We start from the raw sequence: 18,952 nt of genomic DNA, 5'->3' as shown, positions 1-18,952 counted from the left end.
TAATGAAACCAAAACACTTTTTTTTTGTGTGAATAACTTTAGGGTGAGGGGTTATTCACACCCTTCTGCAAAAAAATAAAAATAAAAATGAGTTTATGTAATAGTGTCTCGTTTTTTATTTTTTTTGTTTTTATAATTTTAACGATTGTGGTTCATTTAACAACCCTGACCCATCCCCATTCAGCCGATAAAACTCGTTGTTTGGCTGGGTGTGGCAAAGCAATATCCAGAAAGTGTATGATATTATTATTGTTATATAAGTGCTTACATGTAAATATTTTGAATTCAAGTGCGTTTGTGAAAATATTCATTATTTTCAAACCCTAACCGTTCTTTCTGTCTCTTGGAGGGAGTTTTTTTCCCTCCGTTGCTAAAACCCTAAACCCAAAGCTCTTTGGCGTTCGGTTGGTAATTCCATCTGAATTCGTGGTTACACAGACTACCGATCCAACATTGGCTTCTTCTTCTTCCCCCTCCTTGAATTTTTCTTAGATTTAGGTCGAAGCGCTCATTTTATTTGTTGTAGCAAGAACAGGTAGAAAATTGAGCTCCTGAGCGGATTTGCTCGCCGGATTGCTGGAGTTTTCTTCTTTCTTTTCTGATCGTTTCCTGATTAGATGCGATGTCGGCGAAATGGAGGGCGATGCAGCATCGCCATAAATGGACTTACGGCGTTGTGAATTTCCCATCTCGCATACTGGAAATACTCCGGGATTCGGAATTCTCTGATTCGGCGTTCTTCCAGAGATTGAGGGAGTTCGCGTCTCTGAACTCCACTTATCTTCAGGTGAATGCGGCGAAAGACGTCGCTTCGGCGTTCCTTGAGCTTGTCTCCGGTGGCGGAAATCATCCTGCGGGTCTCGTTGATTTGGCCATCCGCTTGTATCTTGAGATCCTGTTTTTAGATAATTCTCTTCCCGTGCATCGAGCTCTCATTTCTGTCCTAGCGAAGAACCGCTCGTTGTCGAGCCATCGACCAGCTATCGGGCGGTGTTTTAAGTTGCTCTGTGGTGAATATGGTGTTGCGGGCAGGCGGTTCTCGATTGCCCGGGCATCGTTGTCGCTGATTAGTTACCCAGGAGTTGGGTTTCTCGCAGAGACGGTCGGAAATTGTTGCGGGGAAGTGGCGTCCGATATCTGTAACGGGTTGAAATCGGTTTTTCAAGAGATTAGAGATGGTTCCAGACCGTCGCCGGTGGTCATGGAGCAATGCCAAGATGCCATGTCTTGCTTGTATTATGTACTCCAACGCTTTCCATCACAATTTGCTAGTTTGGAAGGAGCCGAAGAATCCTCAGGGGTTTTTGATGTTGTAGTTAATGCTGTTTTCAATGTTCTCAAATCGTCTGAGTTCTCGAGAGATTGTTTGGTGGGTGCGGGGGTGAGTTTATGTGCTGCTTTGCAAGCTTGTATGAGCCATTGGGAGCTAGCCATCTGTATATCCTCTGGGGTTTTTGGTCGCCCTGGTTACAGTTTTAATGCCGTCTCCAAGCAGGAGACTTTGGAGAATAACCATTCTGATAGTGCGAAATTGGTGGGTTATGGTCGTAAAATGAAGGAGAGGTTGACTTCTGACATCCAATCTCTATCTGTTTTAAGTAGGATGTGTTTGCTTAGAGGCATTCTTACCACCGTTCCTCGACCTGTTCTCAATATGCAATTTATTCTCTCTGCTGATGGCTATGGATCAAATGATGCGGTAGTGTGGACTATCCTTTTTGATGGTGTTCTCTCCGAACTTTGCGAGTATTGTGAGAACCCAAGCGATAGTCATTTCAATTTCCATGCTCTAACCGTGACGCAGATAGCTTTGCAGCAGGTAAAAACTTCTTTCATCTCAGGCCTTCTAAACACATCGTCCGACTATGTTCCATTTTCGGATTCGTTGGCTAATCGTATGCTGAGGATAATCTGGAACAATTTAGAGGACCCCCTGAATCAGACGGTAAAACAGGTTCATCTCATATTCGATCTTTTCTTGGATATCCAATCGGTGGTTTTTAGTCGTTTGAAGCTGGATATAAAATCGTTTTACTCCAAGATTGCTGGTGATCTATTGAATCTAAGTGGTCGTTGCAAGGGAAGATACGTGCCCTTAGCATCCCTTACGAAGCGTTTGGGTGCAAAAGCTCTCCTTAACATGTCTCCAAAAGAACTACTCTCTGAGACAATTCAAGCTTATATAGATGACGATGTATGTTGTGCTGCGACTTCATTCTTGAAATGCTTCCTTGAGTTGCTGAGAGATGAATGCTGGCAGAGTGATGGTATAGAGGGAGGATACATGTCTTTTAGGCGGTTTTCGTTGCCTCCTATTTTACGGGGGCTTGTATCTGGTTTGCGTAAGTTGCGATCTAATTTGAACACCTACGCACTTCCCTTGATACTTGATGTTGATGTGGACAGCATATTCCCCATGCTGGACTTTGTGTGTGATGGACGCAGCACGCAGGAGCACGGAATTGTTACGCACGGTGAACTTCTGGCTGAACTCCCCTTACATCTTAATGAAGACCAGCGCGTAACTTCATTAGTCTCTCTGCTGAAGGTAGCTAGGTCACTTGCTTTAATTGAAGGAGACATAAATTGGTGGTGCAACTCTCTATCAAATGGTACGGAAGAAGAAAACGAGCATGAATTTGCAGTCATTCACATTAAAGGAATAGAAATCAAGGTTCTGGTGAAGTGGCTTGAGTCTGCACTCTCTCATGTTGATGACATCCTCCGTATAGATGCTGCAGAATCTTTGTTTCTAAATCCTAAAACTTCCAGTTTACCATCTCCATTAGAACTGAGCCTCATGAGGAAAACGATTCCTTTGAATATGCGATGTTCTTCAACTGCTTTTCAGATGAAATGGACAAGTCTGTTTAGGAAGTTCTTCTCTCGTGTGAAAACTGCCCTAGAGAAGCAGGTAAAGATAGGTTGCTGGAAACCTCTTTTACAATTGAAAGTTAAATCAGACACATTAGAATCAGAGTCTTCTATAGTCTGTCACATCAATGGCAGTACAGAAATGGTAGAGCAAAAAGCTTATGATCTGTTTTGCTTTATGAAGTGGTTGAGCCGCTTCCTGTTCTTCTCATGCTATCCCTCTGCTCCATATGAGAGGAAGATGATGGCAATGGATCTGCTTGTTATAATGATGAACGTTTGGCCTATTACGCCTTCAGGAAATTCTCTTAATGATCCTTCCTCAACTTGCACCAACTCTCTTTATCCATATAGTGGGGAGCTTGTTTGGTCAGATTCAACTTTGTCATTAGTTGGGTCAATAGTTGATAGCTGGGATAGATTACGGGAGAGTTCCTTTCACATCCTTCTGGATTTTCCAACACCTCTACCTGGGATTTCCAATGAAGATAAAGTCAAGGAAGTGATTGTGTGGGCGAAGAGACTTGTGTGTAGTCCACGTGTTAGGGAGAGTGATGCTGGGGCTTTGACCCTGAGGCTTATTTTTAAGAAGTATGTTTTGGATCTTGGATGGGTCGTAAAGGTTTCAGATAATGTTGTTGTTTCGCAGAATCACTTTGCAGATGGTTTCACAAAAGCTTCTATTCCTGACAGGTCTGTTCACTGGAGTCATACTTGCAAATCTAAGAGTCCTCTGTCAGAATATGTCCTGTCACTTGTTGAATGGTTGCAAATTGGTGTTGAGGCAGGTGAAAAAGATCTATCTGAAGCATGCCAGAGTAGTTTTGTCCATGGAATACTGCTTTCTCTACGTTACACCTTTGAGGAGCTAGATTGGAATTCAGAAGTGGTAACAGGGATTAATTCTGACATGAAGGTAGCGTTGGAGAAGCTCCTAAAATTGGTTACGAGGATAACTTCCTTGTCACTCTGGGTAGTATCTTCAGATGCATGGTATATGGCTGATGACCTCGATGATCAAGTTGAAGATGGCTCTCTTCTTTTGGATTTGACAGGTAAGGTTGGGTCAGGTGAGTCATTGTCAGTAATGCAGAATGAGGAGTTGAAACATGTAGATGACTCCGGGCCAGCAGAACACATTGTTATGGTGGGGTGTTGGCTTGCTATGAAAGAGGTACGCTTATTTTTTTGTCCTCCTTGGTGGTAGTTTATTTCTTTACTTATATTGCTCCTTACATAAATCTTGTACATTGATTTTTTAATCCTTCTTTTAGTGCAATATGTCTACTTGGCTTTGACAGTATACACGTTTTGGGTCCTCTGCAAACTCATAGTATTTCTGTTTCTTTTATGGTTTTCTAGTTTCATTACCCTTTGGTAAAGAAGGGTCCTGCCACATTTTTCACATTTGTATGCTGATTGTGTTATAATATGATATGATTAAAAAGTTGAGGAAAGGGCACCATACTTGTTTTCCTTTGAAGATTGTAATTATCCTTAGCTGTGTCATTTATCCACATATACAATATGATATGGTAAAAATTGTCATGGCCGTGTGTTAAGACTTGAGACTTAAGAGACCACAGAAGCTAAAGGGTGATTCCACCTTAGTATGAAACCCACCAAAGGTCCGTGGTAGAATTGTACTGAACATAATTTTCTTAAGAATCTTGTTTTCATTTGAGTGTCCATATTTTTGAGTTATAATGCTGTGGTTCACAGGTCAGTCTTCTTCTGGGAACCATCACAAGGAAGATCCCACTGCCAAGCTGTGTTTCTTGTTTTTCAGATGCATCTGATAGGACAGACAAGTTTTCTGTAGCTGTTGACATGAAGGAGACATCATTCGATGGGATTCTTGATGCGAAACAACTAGAGAGCATAGGCATGAATTTCTTGCAGGTTCTTTTGAAGATGAAACACAATGGTGCCATTGATAAGACCAGGGCTGGATTTACAGCACTTTGTAATAGACTTCTTTGTTCAAATAATCCAAGGTAGGTCCCAGTTTAGACCTGTCTTTTGGTTGTGCTGCCTTTAGGGCTTCAATTTTTTTTACAGTCTAGGTTGTTGGTTTCCCCAACAAAATTGAATAGTGTTGATTACTCGCCTTTGCATAACCAAATTGTTTTTGAATATCTATATGAAGTTATCTACAGGATCATTTTTCACGGAAGATGCAAATTTTATTAGTGATAACTGCTACACCATATCTTCAGTTCATATTTGTCAGCTACTTTTCAAAGCGGAAAAATGCAGTTTGTCTCACATGCCATCTCAAGTGCATAGATGAATTGGTCCCACATCACAAACTCTCAAATTTGCCAATTGCAATGATAGAAGGATAATTTTTTTCTTAGTTTCTGTTAGGAAGTAGCTATCTGAAACATGACATCAACCACTGCCAGTGAAAAATGAAAAATAATGAGAATTAGTAAACTGGGGTACATGTGTACTTCACTAATCAACATCAGGGCAATCACAGCATTTATTGTGATCTGGCATACACACACACACACACACACACACAAATATCAGGTTTGGTGGTACTTTTATTTGTCTTTGAAGTTCATTTTTATCTGAACAACTGTACTAGCAGTCAGAGAAAAGAGCAGCTTTGTCTCTCTTCTCTCTCTCTAACACACAACAACTGTAAGAAACCAAAAAGGTAACTTGTTCTGTTACTTCTGTATAATCACTGTAATGGTAACTATGCCAATACATGTTTAGGTCCTACCATCACAATTTTACTTTCAAATGGTTGAAGCATGGGGACAAAATTATGAACCTTTGCATTTGACCACAATTTTCTTAACAGAACTACCTTCATTGAATAACATAGGGGAGGGGGGAAGTATCTTGTACCATCTCAAACTCTGATTTTTTGGATATTCTAATAATTTTTCTGGAGATCACTGTGAAATAAGAGTTTTATATGACTTCTAAAGGAACGAAATAGTTCATCATTGGACACGGGCAAAAAATGCATGATGAATAATTCATGAGCTTTCACCATGCGCTCTGGTGCAGCAGAATTGACAAGCTATGGCTGGTGGTTAAACATCTTTGCCCCTGTTCATGAATACCTGAATATTCATTGAACTAATTCCTATTACTAGGAAAAGTATCTGGCAGTCATTTCTGCCGTGGTGGGATAATTTGGGAACTCTTGTTATTCGAGAGATCCTCTGACAGCTGATCAGTTATTGAAACTACGTATGTTAAACATTCAGCACTTTGTTAGTCATTCATAGCTCTGGTTAAGCGGAGGTGTATATATTTGCGCCGGTCCTTTGTATACATAAGGATCTCTAGAAAATTGTCTACCTGAGTTTCATCATGTTAGCCTTAGTGCTTTCTTGGTCCAAAAGTTCTAATTAATACCTGGAGATGATACAGTATGTGGTCTGCATCAAATGTGTAACATGGCTCAGAATTGTGGAATATTAATTTGATTTTTTTTTTTTTGATATTTTGGATTCAAAGCGTATACTACTGGCTGTATCTGAATCACATGCACCATGGTTTTTGGTGTTGATCCTTGAATGAAGAATAATGAAATCAGTTATTGTGATTTGCCACTGATATTGAGGTTGCTTTTCTTTTTCTAGACTTTGCAAGATGACAGAGTGCTGGATGGAGCAGCTGATGCAAAGAACTATATCCAAGGGGCAAACTGTGGATGACTTGTTGAGGAGGAGTGCTGGGATTCCTGCTGCCTTTATTGCCCTTTTCCTTGCGGAGCCAGAAGGAACACCAAAGAAGCTTCTCCCTCGAGCACTTAGGTGGTTGACTGATGTGGCGAATACTTCACTTGCTGCTGTAGGTGAAGATAGTCACTTAAATGGGAACCCAAGAAATGTGTTTTGCATGGTGGATCAAGTCTCCTCTTCATCAGAAGAATGTGGAAGAGCCTCCAAGATCCGAGATGAGGGTGTGATCCCTACAGTTCACGCATTCAATGTCCTTAGAGCTGCATTTAATGATACAAACCTTGCAACTGATACTTCAGGCTTCTGTGCTGCAGCTTTGATTGCTTCTATATGTGCATTCTCTTCACCATACTGGGAGATTCGAAATAGTGCTTGTCTTGCATATACTGCCTTGGTTCGTCGGATGATTGGATTTCTTAATGTGCACAAACGTGAATCAGCAAGGCGTGCGCTAACTGGTTTGGAGTTTTTCCATAGGTAAGCTTCTTGTGCCACATTTGGCACCTTCTAGGTCTCCATTTTGCTGGCTTAGTAAGTAAAATATTTGTCTTTTTCTTTGGGCATTCCACAATGTTTGCCAGCACAAGATGTGCATATTTTTCATCCATTGTTCTGCCTGTTCTTTCATGTGAAAGTTTCCTGGCTACTCATCTCTTGCTCATGAGGAAGGTTTCCTGTCCTGTTGACCAAATGGCAAGGGATGCAGAAACAAATTTATCGAACTTGACATGTTCTTGAATATCATGGGCCAACTGCCTTTGCCTTCTATACAAAACCTTTCCGATGCAGTATTCTATTTATTCATAAAGACATACACTAAAAATGTTGTCTGCTTAAATTATGTAGGGACTACAACTCGCAGGTGAGCTTGTAGTTTGTGTGGCCATGGGTACCATTTCTGGAGGAACTGGAGCTATAGTGGAAGTTCTCCCACACAGACCTGCACATACCCTATAGGATGTTGCAGGGAAAGAAAAAACTTCGATCAAGGGAATGCATAAGGATCTGTATTTAGTGTACTCAAACACACACAGCACTCTTTAATAGTGTTCTATTAATTTTCAAAGCCAGAAACTGCTGGTGCATTTCCTTCTTAAAGGATGTAATTGTCTCTGCCAGTTTCTAGGCTCACACTGGTTGGGAACCTATGATGCCATGCACTTTGCACCCAAAAAAAAAAAAGAAGTCCTCATTTAAGTGCGCAAAAAAAATGGTCTCGTTACAACGTCCTTCTGGATGGGAGGATAAAAATGATAGTGTGGCTGCCTGCTCCAATAGTCAAATGACTGCAGATCATCTGTCATTCTAATTGATCTTTAATATTTCTTCATGTATTTGTAGCTTAGCAATTTCTTCTGAAGCTTACTAACTTGAGCATAATGTGGTTCTTGAAGGTACCCAATCTTGCATTCATTCATATTCGACAAACTAAAGGCTGCAACCGATTGGATTGGAGATGTTAACCAACAGCATCCAGGACATAATATGGCAGCGGTTGTGCACCCGAGCTTGTGCCCTATCTTGATTCTCTTATCCAGACTGAAGCCTTCTGTGATTGGATCTGATAGCAGTAGTTCATTAGATCCTTTTGTCTTTATGCCATTTGTCAGGCAGTGTGCAACTCAGAATAATCAGCGCATACGTGTTCTTGCATCAAAAGCTTTAAGTGGCTTGGTATCCAATGAGAGACTGCCTGCCGTACTCTTGTATGTTGCAAGTGGGCTACCTTGCGGGAAAAGTGTAACATCAGTGTCAGGATGCACCTGCATAGGTCCCGTTAGCTTTGGTATGAACAAATTGATTGAGGTTGGGAAGCCACACGTTGCTTCTGCAAATGCAATCCATGGGATACTTTTGCAGTTGTGTTCACTTATTAATGTTAATTGTAGGAACTTGACAGATGATAACAAGAAGGATCAGCTCCTAGGTGAGTTATTTGCAGTACTTGTCAATTGCGCATGGATTGGCAGGGTTAAGTCATGCTTATGCCCCACACTGACGGCAGCTTATTTGGAACTTTTAGCTCATATGCTTGATATTGCAAGAAATTGCCAGACAAGTAACCATTTGTTTATCCTCCAGAGGCTTTTGACAGAGTTAAGTAGTCAGTGCTTGGGAGCATGGGCTCAGTGCCAGGCTGGTTCAACATTTTTTGATCCCACATTAGCAGAATTGCATCGAAAAGCAACTGGTTTCTATTTTGACTGTGTGCTTGGAAGTTGTCCAGGGGCCCCAGATGATGGTCTGTCCTTAAAATTGAATGGAGATGCCCTGAATTCTTTAAGTTTGCCAGGGATTTTGGAGAGGGAGATATCTGACATATTTTGTGTTAGATTTGAATTTTGTATTTCAAATGCATCACATGAGGTTAGGCTTGCAGCCTTGAAAGGGCTTCTGCGCTTCTTGAAATCAATAGCATCTAAGATTATCCATATCGATCATGGAGACCATATTGACAATATTGTTAATTGGTTTAATATCAATCTTCATCCTACATTGATGCGGCTTTTAGATGTTGAAGATAATCCAAAGTGTGTCTGCTACATTCTTAAGATTATTTTCTGCTGGAGCTGCTTGCAGTTTCTAAAGTCAAATGAGTTCTACTACCAACAAAGCACTGGTATTGACAATATGAACTTGGGATCTTTGTCACAGTTATGGGACAAACTGATATCTATCAAGGAAACTGCAAAACATATCAAGACTCAGGAAATCTTAATATGTTGTATGGGTGTATGTGTGAAGAAATGGACAATGTTGTTCAGGAACTTGATGCAATTTAATGGTGCGGAACTGATCGACTCTTCTATTGCTGATAAGGATGAAGCCTGTACAATAATTTTCAATGCCATTCATTATTTTGTAATGCAAGTGAAACATTGTAGTTCATCATCCAAGCCTGTAAACATGAGGAAGGCAGCAGCTGATGCCTTGGTGGCTTCTGGGCTGCTCGAGGAAGCTGTATGGGTCAGTTCTGTCATCTCCAACAACCAAATGGTTACAAAAGTACATGAGCGAGCCACTTGTGATGATAGAACTTTGATGGAGCAATCAAATGCTTTAAATCTTTATGCCATCGATATTTTGGATTCATGGTTCACATGCGTTGCATTACTTGAGGATGAGGATGTTGGCCTTAGGCAGACACTTGCCATGGCAGTCCAAAAGTGTGTCCAGCCCAGGGGTACTGTAGAAAGTGACCAAACTGAGGCTGTTCCGATACAAGTTGAAAAAGTGATTGAATTAAGTTTTCATTTTCTGTCTTCCATTTTTGGTCACTGGCTTCCTTATATTGATTGTTTGTTAAAATGGGCTTCAGTTGACCCAGGAAGCTACCCTCTAGGATGTGGAAATCTTGTTCGTCGTGTATTTGACAAGGAGATTGATAATCACCATGAAGAAAAGCTTCTGGTATGTCAGATTTGCTTCTTTCATTTGGAAAGGCTCTTGGGTCACAAGTCTGTTCTGAAGGCAAATGAGGGAATTGAGGAAAGTTGCATGCATGCTCATTCTTGTACAGCCATTCCGAGCTTCTTGTGTAAGCGAAGGATGGAAATACTTGATCAGACATTGTCTTTAATAAACGATCTCATTAAAACTGAGACTGGTGCTAACTGGATTGGTGGCATAGGTAATCACAAAGATGTGTTTATACCACTGTATTCAAGTTTACTTGGCCTTTATGCTTTGTCCCATGTGAAAGGGAAAGGCCAAGGCCAATTGGATGGAGAAACGGACCAGCAATCTCCTCTAATGGCTGGCATAATAGCACTCGACGAGATTATTTCTCCATTGCTAAGGAATCCATTGATAGCTAACATGTACCTTTTAGTGCATCAGTCATATGAAAAATTGTTAGGCATTGCATTGGATACCTCAGAATACAAAAAGAAGGTCGGACACTTGGCTTGGGAAGGGTTTGATCCTTACTTTTTGTTGAGATGATATTCATATTTTATGGTCAAAAGCTACGATGATGGGGGCTAACCTGTGGAGATGGGGAGGGCGGCTGCTGATGACGGCTGCTTGAGAAAGCTGTATGGATTAGTTCTATCGTCTCCAACAACCAAATCCTTGCAGAAGAAATGCATCAGTGAGCCAATAGTGATGATAGAACTCTAACAGAGCCATCAAATGCTTTGAATCTCTATGCTGTTGATATTCTGGATTCACGGTTCACATGTACTTGAGGATGATGAGGTTGGCCTCCAGGAAGCGACTAGCCATGGCAGTCCAAAGGAGGTAACAAAACTGTGTTGTTCTACTGTAAGTTGAACGACTGAATTGATCTTTCGAGTTTTGGTTGCTGGCTTCCTTATATTGATTGTTTCCAAAATGGGCTTCAGTTGATCTGGATAACTACTCTATACGCAGTGTAAATCTTCTTTCTCGTATCTTTGACAAGGAGGTTGATTGAAGAAAAAGCTTCTGGTGTACAAGATACACTTCTTCCGTTTGGAAAGGCTCCGGGGTCACCGCCTTTACCGTAGGAGGATAAGAAAACTGAGGAATGCTGTATATCTATTTAATCAGGCACGATAATTCTATATTATTACGTAATTGAGCGGCGAGTATGGGACGGAAGACTCAACTCTGCCTGAAGATTAAAGATGGTCATGTCTGCGGGGGCAGCTGAGACCTCGCTTTGCATCTTGCCGCAACAGTGTGGACCATTCCTGTCATGGTGATCCATCCACGTCCACCATCACTTTCAACTTCAAGGCGGTGACAGGCCAACGGCATCAGCCATGCACCACTCTCTATTTCACCGTGTTCAAGAACAACTGTAACGACAATCAGGGCCAGGGTAAATGCAGAATTACTAGGAGCATCAGATAGTCTAAAGGCACCATCTTCCTCTGAGCTATGAAGGCCCCTCATCAATTCTTCGGAGATATTCTTAGTGCGTCCATGTGATCCATCGCCATAAAAAGGATTGCGGATTTTGGTCTCCTTTTAAATTCAAGTGCACTAATGTAAGCATTACGTTTCCTACCTTCCTAGTGAGCGGAACGACGAGGCCCTGTGGCCCAAAGCTATATTGGTATTAGGGTAAGTTTAAGTTTACGGTACACCTGTCAAATGGGAATGCTGTGTCTACCACCATTTGCAGTTCAAGAAGTAGCACTTATGAAAATTGAATTGGCGATGTGCGACTGTCCACTTTACCAGATATACTATACTCTTCATGACAATGGCTGCCTATATCAAAATGTTGAAGAAAACCATCTGTTGTAAGGGCTTCACGGCTTAGAAACCTAAGGCCACTTCCTGTAGGGGCATCTTTGTTATTCCAAAAAGTTTTTGTATACATTAAGTTAAGTCGGATCTTCCTAGGTCTGACTGAAAGCCCAAGCAAACCCTTGGCAGCTGCGCTCAATTCAGAAAGGAGATTTAAGATGTTTTAATTATATTTGAATGGGTATTGTGGAGGCAAGTTGGTTATATGCTCAGCTGGAACACGTTCGGTGCTCGAATTTACAAATGACCTTGCTCTACGAGTAAGGATGGATGTGAACAGATCAAATACGAATTAGATATACTTTAATCATATTTGTTTTTTAAATGTTTATATATTCAAAATTTGAATATGAACAAACATAATTCATTTTATGTTTGAATTTGTATACATATTCATGATCTGAGTCCGTTATGGTTTGTAATCTATCTTTTAAATTGAGTTGAGAACCGATTTTCAAAGTGTATATGAACATTAGATATAGACTATTTAGCTGAATCCACATCTTAATCCAATCGGTTATTTATTTATATCTGAATTCAAATTTGATCGGATTTTATTTCTAAACTCTGAATTCGATCCAATTCTACAATCGGATGTTAAATTGATTTTGTTTGAAGCAGGTCAGTGGGATATCAGATCCAAATTGTATTTATTCACATCATTGTTTACAAGGACAAAAAATAAGAATACGAAGTTGTTTTTCATTTTGACCTCACGGGGGGCCAATTTAGTCACTTGAATTATGAATATATAACGAAAATAAATGGCAGATCTCAGACTTCTCTCTCCGGCATCGAGGACTCTCTGCGCGCAACTTTCAAACTTCTAGACACCCTTCAAACTTCACGACACTCCGGCTTAGGCTGGGTAAGCTACCATGTCCGGGTTCAGAGGGGTCCGTCCGAACTTGGCGCCCGCACACTCGAGAAAGTTCCGCGAGGAAATTTGATGTAGGAAGGAGAAGGAGTGGCTCAAGTACTCGCCGTTGCCGGAGTTCTCCCTCTCTCCGATTGAGAAATGATGGATGCTGAGACGGCGATGGAGCTGGTGAAGAAGGGAGCGACGCTGCTGCTCCTCAACGTTCCTCAGCACACCCTTATCGGCGTCGATACTCAGGCATGTATGAAGTACCCACCACTCCTCTTCAGTCCCTCCCTTTTCAGTCTGATTGTCGATATGGTGCCCTCATATATTTGCTTTTGTTTGCTTCTCTTATTCAGTAACCACTAGAAATGGAAAACCCATTTATTCCCTCTCTCTCTCTCTCTGATGTACGTTGATGAATCCAGGTTTTCACTGCGGGGCCTAAGTTCTGTGGGATAAAAATGATACCACCTGGGCCTCACTTCATATATTACAGTGCTGCGGACAGGTCAGGCTTTTCTCTGTAACATCTGCTTTTTCTGTCAAACTGTTCGTTTTATTCAGACTGTTCGGCTGTCAAATCCACTGATACTTATAGTGTACGTCTTATGTTTGCACTTGCGCACAGTTCTGAATTAGCAGGCTTGTATCAATGAACGTAAACCGCTCGTTAAGGATTCAATGACCTTTTTCCGTTGGCAAAAATTGCGACATAGATATTTCAGTTTTTAGAAAGTTATCTTCTCTGTTAATAGCATATGCGTCGTCTAAAGGCCAATTCGTATTTGATCACCGTTGCTGATTCTAAACATTGTTATGTTCTGTGAACTTTATAAACGAAAAAGCGGTAAAATATTGTTTTCTCGGGTGACGTAATTCGAACAACTGTAAGATACACCTTTCGATATGTGCTCCTGCTTTTGAATTTTGAAGTTTATTAGCGTATTTTACTAGTCAGAGCCAATGCAATTTATTTATTTATTTTTTTTTTAAGAACGACTTGAGCTATTGCAAGAGAATATGAAGTAAACAATGTCTTATAAGGTTTTCGGGATTTTTTAAATAATAATTAGTGTGGAGTACTAAAAAATAATTAAACAGTGGCTACTGATTGACTCACCCAGAACACCGTTTTCTAATCAATTATTTAGAGCGGTTTGAAATGATGACACTGGTTAGAACTCCCCGTTTGTTGTCTTAATTGATCTAAGGATCTTTTTTTTTTTTTTTTGTTTACATTCATTACCACTTGGAACATTCTGTTTCTTGTGCAGAGCTGGCAATACTTTCTCGCCAATAACTGGATTCTTTATTGATGCTTCTGCATCCCAGGTATACAAGTGTCATAAGCCACCTTTCTTCCATACATACTTCTAAATGTACCTTGAATCTTGCATCATTTCTCATAAATACAAATTTAAGGAGAAAGAGAAAGAACTAGGGGAAGGATTCTGTAAGCCGGAACTCCAGATTTGTTTTATTGGAGGCAATTTCTCCTGACAATCTACTATTTCTTTTACACCATGTGTCATTCATCTTCGTTTTTCTAATTGTTAACAATGGCTTCACATGATTCAGAATCTTTGGTTTGTGATGCTGGCTTACATGTTAACTTAATCATCTGGTTTCATCCTTAGGTTATTGTTCGTAAATGGAATGGAACAGAAGAAAAGCTTGTCAAGCTTTTGGAAGACGAGGTTTGTGTCTTTACTACTTATTTTGAACATGGCTTGAATAATCTATTCGCTTAACAGTAGGGGCTAGTTGATAAACTTTAATTATTTTAGGAGGAGAGATATTACACGGCTGTGAAAAAATTTGAATTTGATCAGCAACTTGGACCTTATGCCTTGGAACATTTCCGTGAATGGAAGCAGATATCAGGTTATATTAACAAAGATGTCATCAAACGTATTGGTAAGTTAAGGATAATGATCACTCTGTTCATCTGGTGTATCTGAGACTCTGAATAGGGTTCTTGTTCAATTTCCTTTTGTGCTACTGTCAGGTTCTTGTTTATATGGCATATTTGGCCTCCTTGTACATCACATCTGTGGATGCTTGCACAACTCATGCTTGTGTACTTAAAAGTCCGAGATTAAAATGTCAGCATGCAGCAAACACCGAATAGTCTGATCTGAACATGTCACTGACTCACTATGAATGAAAAGTGTTATGAAGTAAACTGGAACCACTAGGGGGTGCTTAGGTTTTAAATGGCTGTGATGGTCTGGAAGCATATTCTCATGGGACTACACTTCTCATTATGAGCCTTCAGCAAAATCTTGTTGAAGGTATAGCATGGTCCAATTGTAAATGATTAACCTTGTCACACATATTAAAATGCTTCTGGGAGCTTTAGGAGAGGAGAATTTTTGTACCATGTATGTGAATAGAACTTCTTATTAGGTTGATTAAATCAAACTCTCAAGTTCTGCATCAATGAAGGACTGTTAACTTAGTTATTCATGTAGTTGGAGATCACTTGCCGAACAAAGAATATTCTGCAGCACAAGTGACTACTGTAAGAATTTAGAAATTATCCTTCGAGTTAATTGCAAAGTTGACCTAAGAGATGCACGTTGCCTTTCATTATCCGTTCTCTAGAAATGATCTAATTCTCATGCATGTTAGGTTAAAATTTCGTGCAAGAATGAGGCCATGCTATTTCATGAGACCTGATAGAAACACATTTGACTTTGAACCTTTATGAATCGTAGAGCCAGTCGGAGGTGAAATATCAATAATATATGAATCTGAGCTGCTTGACACCAATCCTAAGACAACCATGGAAAAGCGCTTGCTAGAACAGCTAAAATATGATGGAAAATTTCGTTGTTCTGTTGAAGAATCCTGCAAGAGGAGATGTTACTACACTTCAATTCCCTCTGCTGTGAAGCGTAAGGGTATTTCAGGTGAAGAACTGACTGCTATGAACCTTGACAAGGTATATCTCTTCTATTTATTTCTTTGCATGATTATAAATATAGTATCTTATGAACTCATTAGGCTGTTTTTGATTTCTTTTAGTTTTAGGTTATTGCACTTGGTTGTGCAATTCATGTGAAGAATTTGATTTATCTAGTTCTCTGTTACTAGTTTCTTCTAGGAAACGTAATATTTCTTCCACAAGGAATATTTTAGTTTGATGTCTTTTTCTTTTGTTGTTTCCATCAGTGGGCACATCAAACTTGCAAGAGAAAATAGATGCGACACCATGTCTCTAACATCCATCTTTGTGTTTTCTCTTGAAACCTAATGCTTGATCGTACATTCAACTGCACATCTTCTGCAGTCATGGTAACGGCTCGAGCTTGAGTCCAAGTAGTTCTGAGTCAAGTGCAAGATTTTGACATGTTTTAGCTTGATTTCATATAGCAGATTGGAGCAGGCTAGATCTTGGCCATCTTAGCGTTTGTCACAGGAGATTTTTCATTCATCAATGGTACTTCATTTTTACAGTGGAGTTACTTATGCTCATTTTCGCAGACGAAACTCTTAGAAAGTATTCTATTTAAGGATTTTGGAGGTGCTGAAGATATGCTTCTTGGGGAGCTACAATTTGCCTTTATTGCTTTCTTGGTATGAGGATCTTATGACAATTACTTGACTAGTTTTTTCTGTTCTCTCCTTTGGCAAATTATATCTTTTCAAACGGAACTGTGCAGATGGGCCAGTCACTCGAGGCATTTTTCCAGTGGAAAGCATTAGTTACTCTTCTGCTTGGCTGTACAGACGCAGTATGTGTCCATCACTCTATTGTTGTAAAAGTGCAGTTTCTGTGCTTTATTTTGGTAGTGTTTGTTTGAAATAGTAATTTCTATTTCCAAGTTCTTAATTACTAAAGAGCTTTGGTCGGTCATTTTTTCTGGTTTTAGTAGGCTTCCCATTTTTGGGTGCATATTGGAGTAAAGCTTTCCATTGTTAGGATATCGGTCATCCCATGCGGATCATTTTGCCTTGATTACCGTTACTGGCAAAATCTTCTCTTTTACACCTTCTATTGTGTTGTCTAAACATGCTATTCTACATTTGCAGCCATTCCACACGAGGAGTCAACTTTATGTGAAGGTAAATGTTTCAGTTGGACTAATTCTTGTGTGTGAAAGATTTGATGCATACCTATGCGTATAAAAGCATGCTTTGCATTCGAGATTTCCTTAAATTATGACCTGAAATTCAGTCATGTTCTGCAAACAATAAACTGATACTGGCTACATCTGTTTGTCATCAATTGCTATTAGCTTTTGAATGGGTGTGTTTCACTTGAAATTTTTTGTTTAGAACCATTCTGTGCATACAAGTTATTCTCTATATTACTGTAATCTACCTTTTTCCTGTATTACCGGCAAAGATGATTGTTTAGGACCATCTTGTATGTTTTGTATTACTGCCATGTACACTCTTGCTGTATTATAGAGATTGTTCTTAAACTTCTTGATGCTTATGTTGCTGCAATATTTATAGCTTTTTCTGCAAATAGTTGTTTATGTATATTCACAATATAATCTATGTATACATATTCATGGAAGTAATGTATTGTGTAGTTCATCAAGGTTCTCTATTTCCAATTAAAGCATGGCTTCTGCAAGAAAGATGGAAGTGCAACTAGTTCTGAAAGGGGGGCTTCTGTACTTTTAGATGATTCATGGCTTTCGATGAACAATTTTCTGTACCATCTTTGCAAGGTAAAACATGATGGCTTGCTGACTGTAACTCTCTCTCTCTCTCTCTATATATATATATATATATATATAGACACGTACACACTAACTCGCCCGCTCCCACTAATGATGTTTTGCCATGACTGCAGGATTTTTTCTCCATTGTAGAGGAAGCATCTGTTGTTGATGGCGATCTTCTTACATGGGTATGCCAGAAAGTATTTGCTGTTATATTCAGTTTGAGGATTTCCCTTTTCTGATATTAATCCTAACTTTATATCCAAGAACAGTGATTCATCTTGTATGAAATTTGCAGAGAACGGTGAAAGTATAATCCTTTTATAATCTGGGCTCAATATTCGTTGAATACCCTGCCGTTTCACCTATTAGCATTCAATAAAAACAAGAACTTATAACTTTGAGAATTGGTGTGCGTTAAAGTCAGATTTGCATTTTTAATCCTGTTAGTCAAATTTATATTAATCACATGATCGTAGCCCTTCTCCCATGTACTTAGAGGTCAGTAATCAGCGCCAACCAAGGTGACCAATACATGCTCCAACCAAGCTGGTTCCGGTTTTTTAATGCAACTATCCTACTGAATCTGGAAATTTTTTTTGAAAACTCAGTGAGGTCTCGTTTGGATCCTACTGAAGTTGCTGACAGATTCTGCTAACCAGTCCCGAGTATGTTAAGGCTGTAACCTGTGTTCCTTTTGCCCGTCCCATTTTTGCACACATCAACGTACGTCAACTAAATGGTTCTCATAGTATTGGTTTAGATTTTTAGCATAGCTAATGATGAGTCTATGTTACTGTTCAGAATGCGTACACAACCATGTTCTAAAGTGACCTGGATTTCTTTTTCAGGTGAAGAAGGCAAAGGAACTGCTTGAAACTAATCTTGGATGGAATTTTGAGACCAAATATTCAGCTGGGATGGATATGGGAGATGACGAGGTCAGTTGGGGTCACGAGTTTCTTGAATTGCTTCTTTTACAACACTTATAATCTACATACGGAACTCTTCTGCAGTATGCACCTGTCATTGAGATGATCGAGGAGCCAAGTGCCAGTAACGATAAATTTTGAAAGCTTCATGCGACAAGCACAAAAGAAACCATACAAGTTTTGCTCCCCAACCTTTCCAGTGATGAGATGTAGAATAAGTTTATCAAGAGGATAATTCTTCTAACTCTCCTATTTGTCAATAGCAGCAATGTCTTGGGAAAATTAGATCCGATTCTGTTTCTTGGAGTTGTTTCATGCCACAGTTGCAGAATCCGGTACCTTGGCAGGAAAGGGATCTTCTCTAAGACTTTTGCTTTCAGAGAAAAACGAAATGTACTGCTTCTGTAAAAAAGTCTTCAGCGTGAAGAAACATTTGGTCATTGATGAAAATCTGTTAATTTCTCTCTGTATCGTTCCAATTTTATCGGATATCTCCGAAGAGACAATGAAAAGCTGTTAATTTGCATCTTAGATGCAGAGTGCACCCTGTATAAATCACTTGACTTTCTTTGGAACAGTATAAAGCTTCACAAACCGCTAAAATTGACTGAGATAACTGGATTGGATTATTCGGTTAGATATCTT

General features: G+C 39.7%; 2 protein-coding genes across 4 annotated transcripts; both read left to right on the top strand.

The window, feature by feature from the left end:
- The first annotated feature begins 377 nt into the window (after positions 1 to 377).
- LOC116247174 (uncharacterized) lies at positions 378 to 12,032 on the top strand. 3 transcript variants are annotated; one of them, XR_004170827.2, is made up of 5 exons: positions 378 to 4,048; positions 4,597 to 4,871; positions 6,486 to 7,064; positions 7,982 to 10,829; positions 10,962 to 12,032. XR_004170827.2 is itself a non-coding variant. In XM_031619182.2 (4 exons), exons 1-4 carry the CDS (start codon positions 623 to 625, stop codon positions 10,530 to 10,532), a joined length of 6,831 nt encoding a protein of 2,276 aa, XP_031475042.1. In that variant the 5' UTR covers positions 378 to 622; the 3' UTR covers positions 10,533 to 12,032. The 3 variants fall into 3 exon arrangements, 1 of the variants encoding a protein (XP_031475042.1); XR_004170826.2 differs by having other exon boundaries at positions 7,982 to 10,853; XM_031619182.2 differs by having other exon boundaries at positions 7,982 to 12,032.
- Positions 12,033 to 12,597: 565 nt separating this feature from the next.
- Positions 12,598 to 18,838, top strand: LOC116246788 (uncharacterized). The gene is made up of 13 exons (XM_031618651.2): positions 12,598 to 12,945; positions 13,119 to 13,201; positions 13,968 to 14,025; positions 14,331 to 14,390; positions 14,481 to 14,610; positions 15,414 to 15,640; positions 16,183 to 16,275; positions 16,362 to 16,433; positions 16,732 to 16,764; positions 17,241 to 17,381; positions 17,507 to 17,563; positions 18,227 to 18,316; positions 18,392 to 18,838. Exons 1-13 carry the CDS (start codon positions 12,847 to 12,849, stop codon positions 18,446 to 18,448), a joined length of 1,200 nt encoding a protein of 399 aa, XP_031474511.1. The 5' UTR covers positions 12,598 to 12,846; the 3' UTR covers positions 18,449 to 18,838.
- Positions 18,839 to 18,952: the final 114 nt, after the last annotated feature.

The sequence above is a fragment of the Nymphaea colorata genome, chromosome 2, assembly GCF_008831285.2.
Source record: "Nymphaea colorata isolate Beijing-Zhang1983 chromosome 2, ASM883128v2, whole genome shotgun sequence".
NCBI lineage: Eukaryota > Viridiplantae > Streptophyta > Magnoliopsida > Nymphaeales > Nymphaeaceae > Nymphaea > Nymphaea colorata.
Note: the sequence above shows the minus strand (reverse complement) of the source record. Positions and strands in the feature narration are given on the sequence as shown.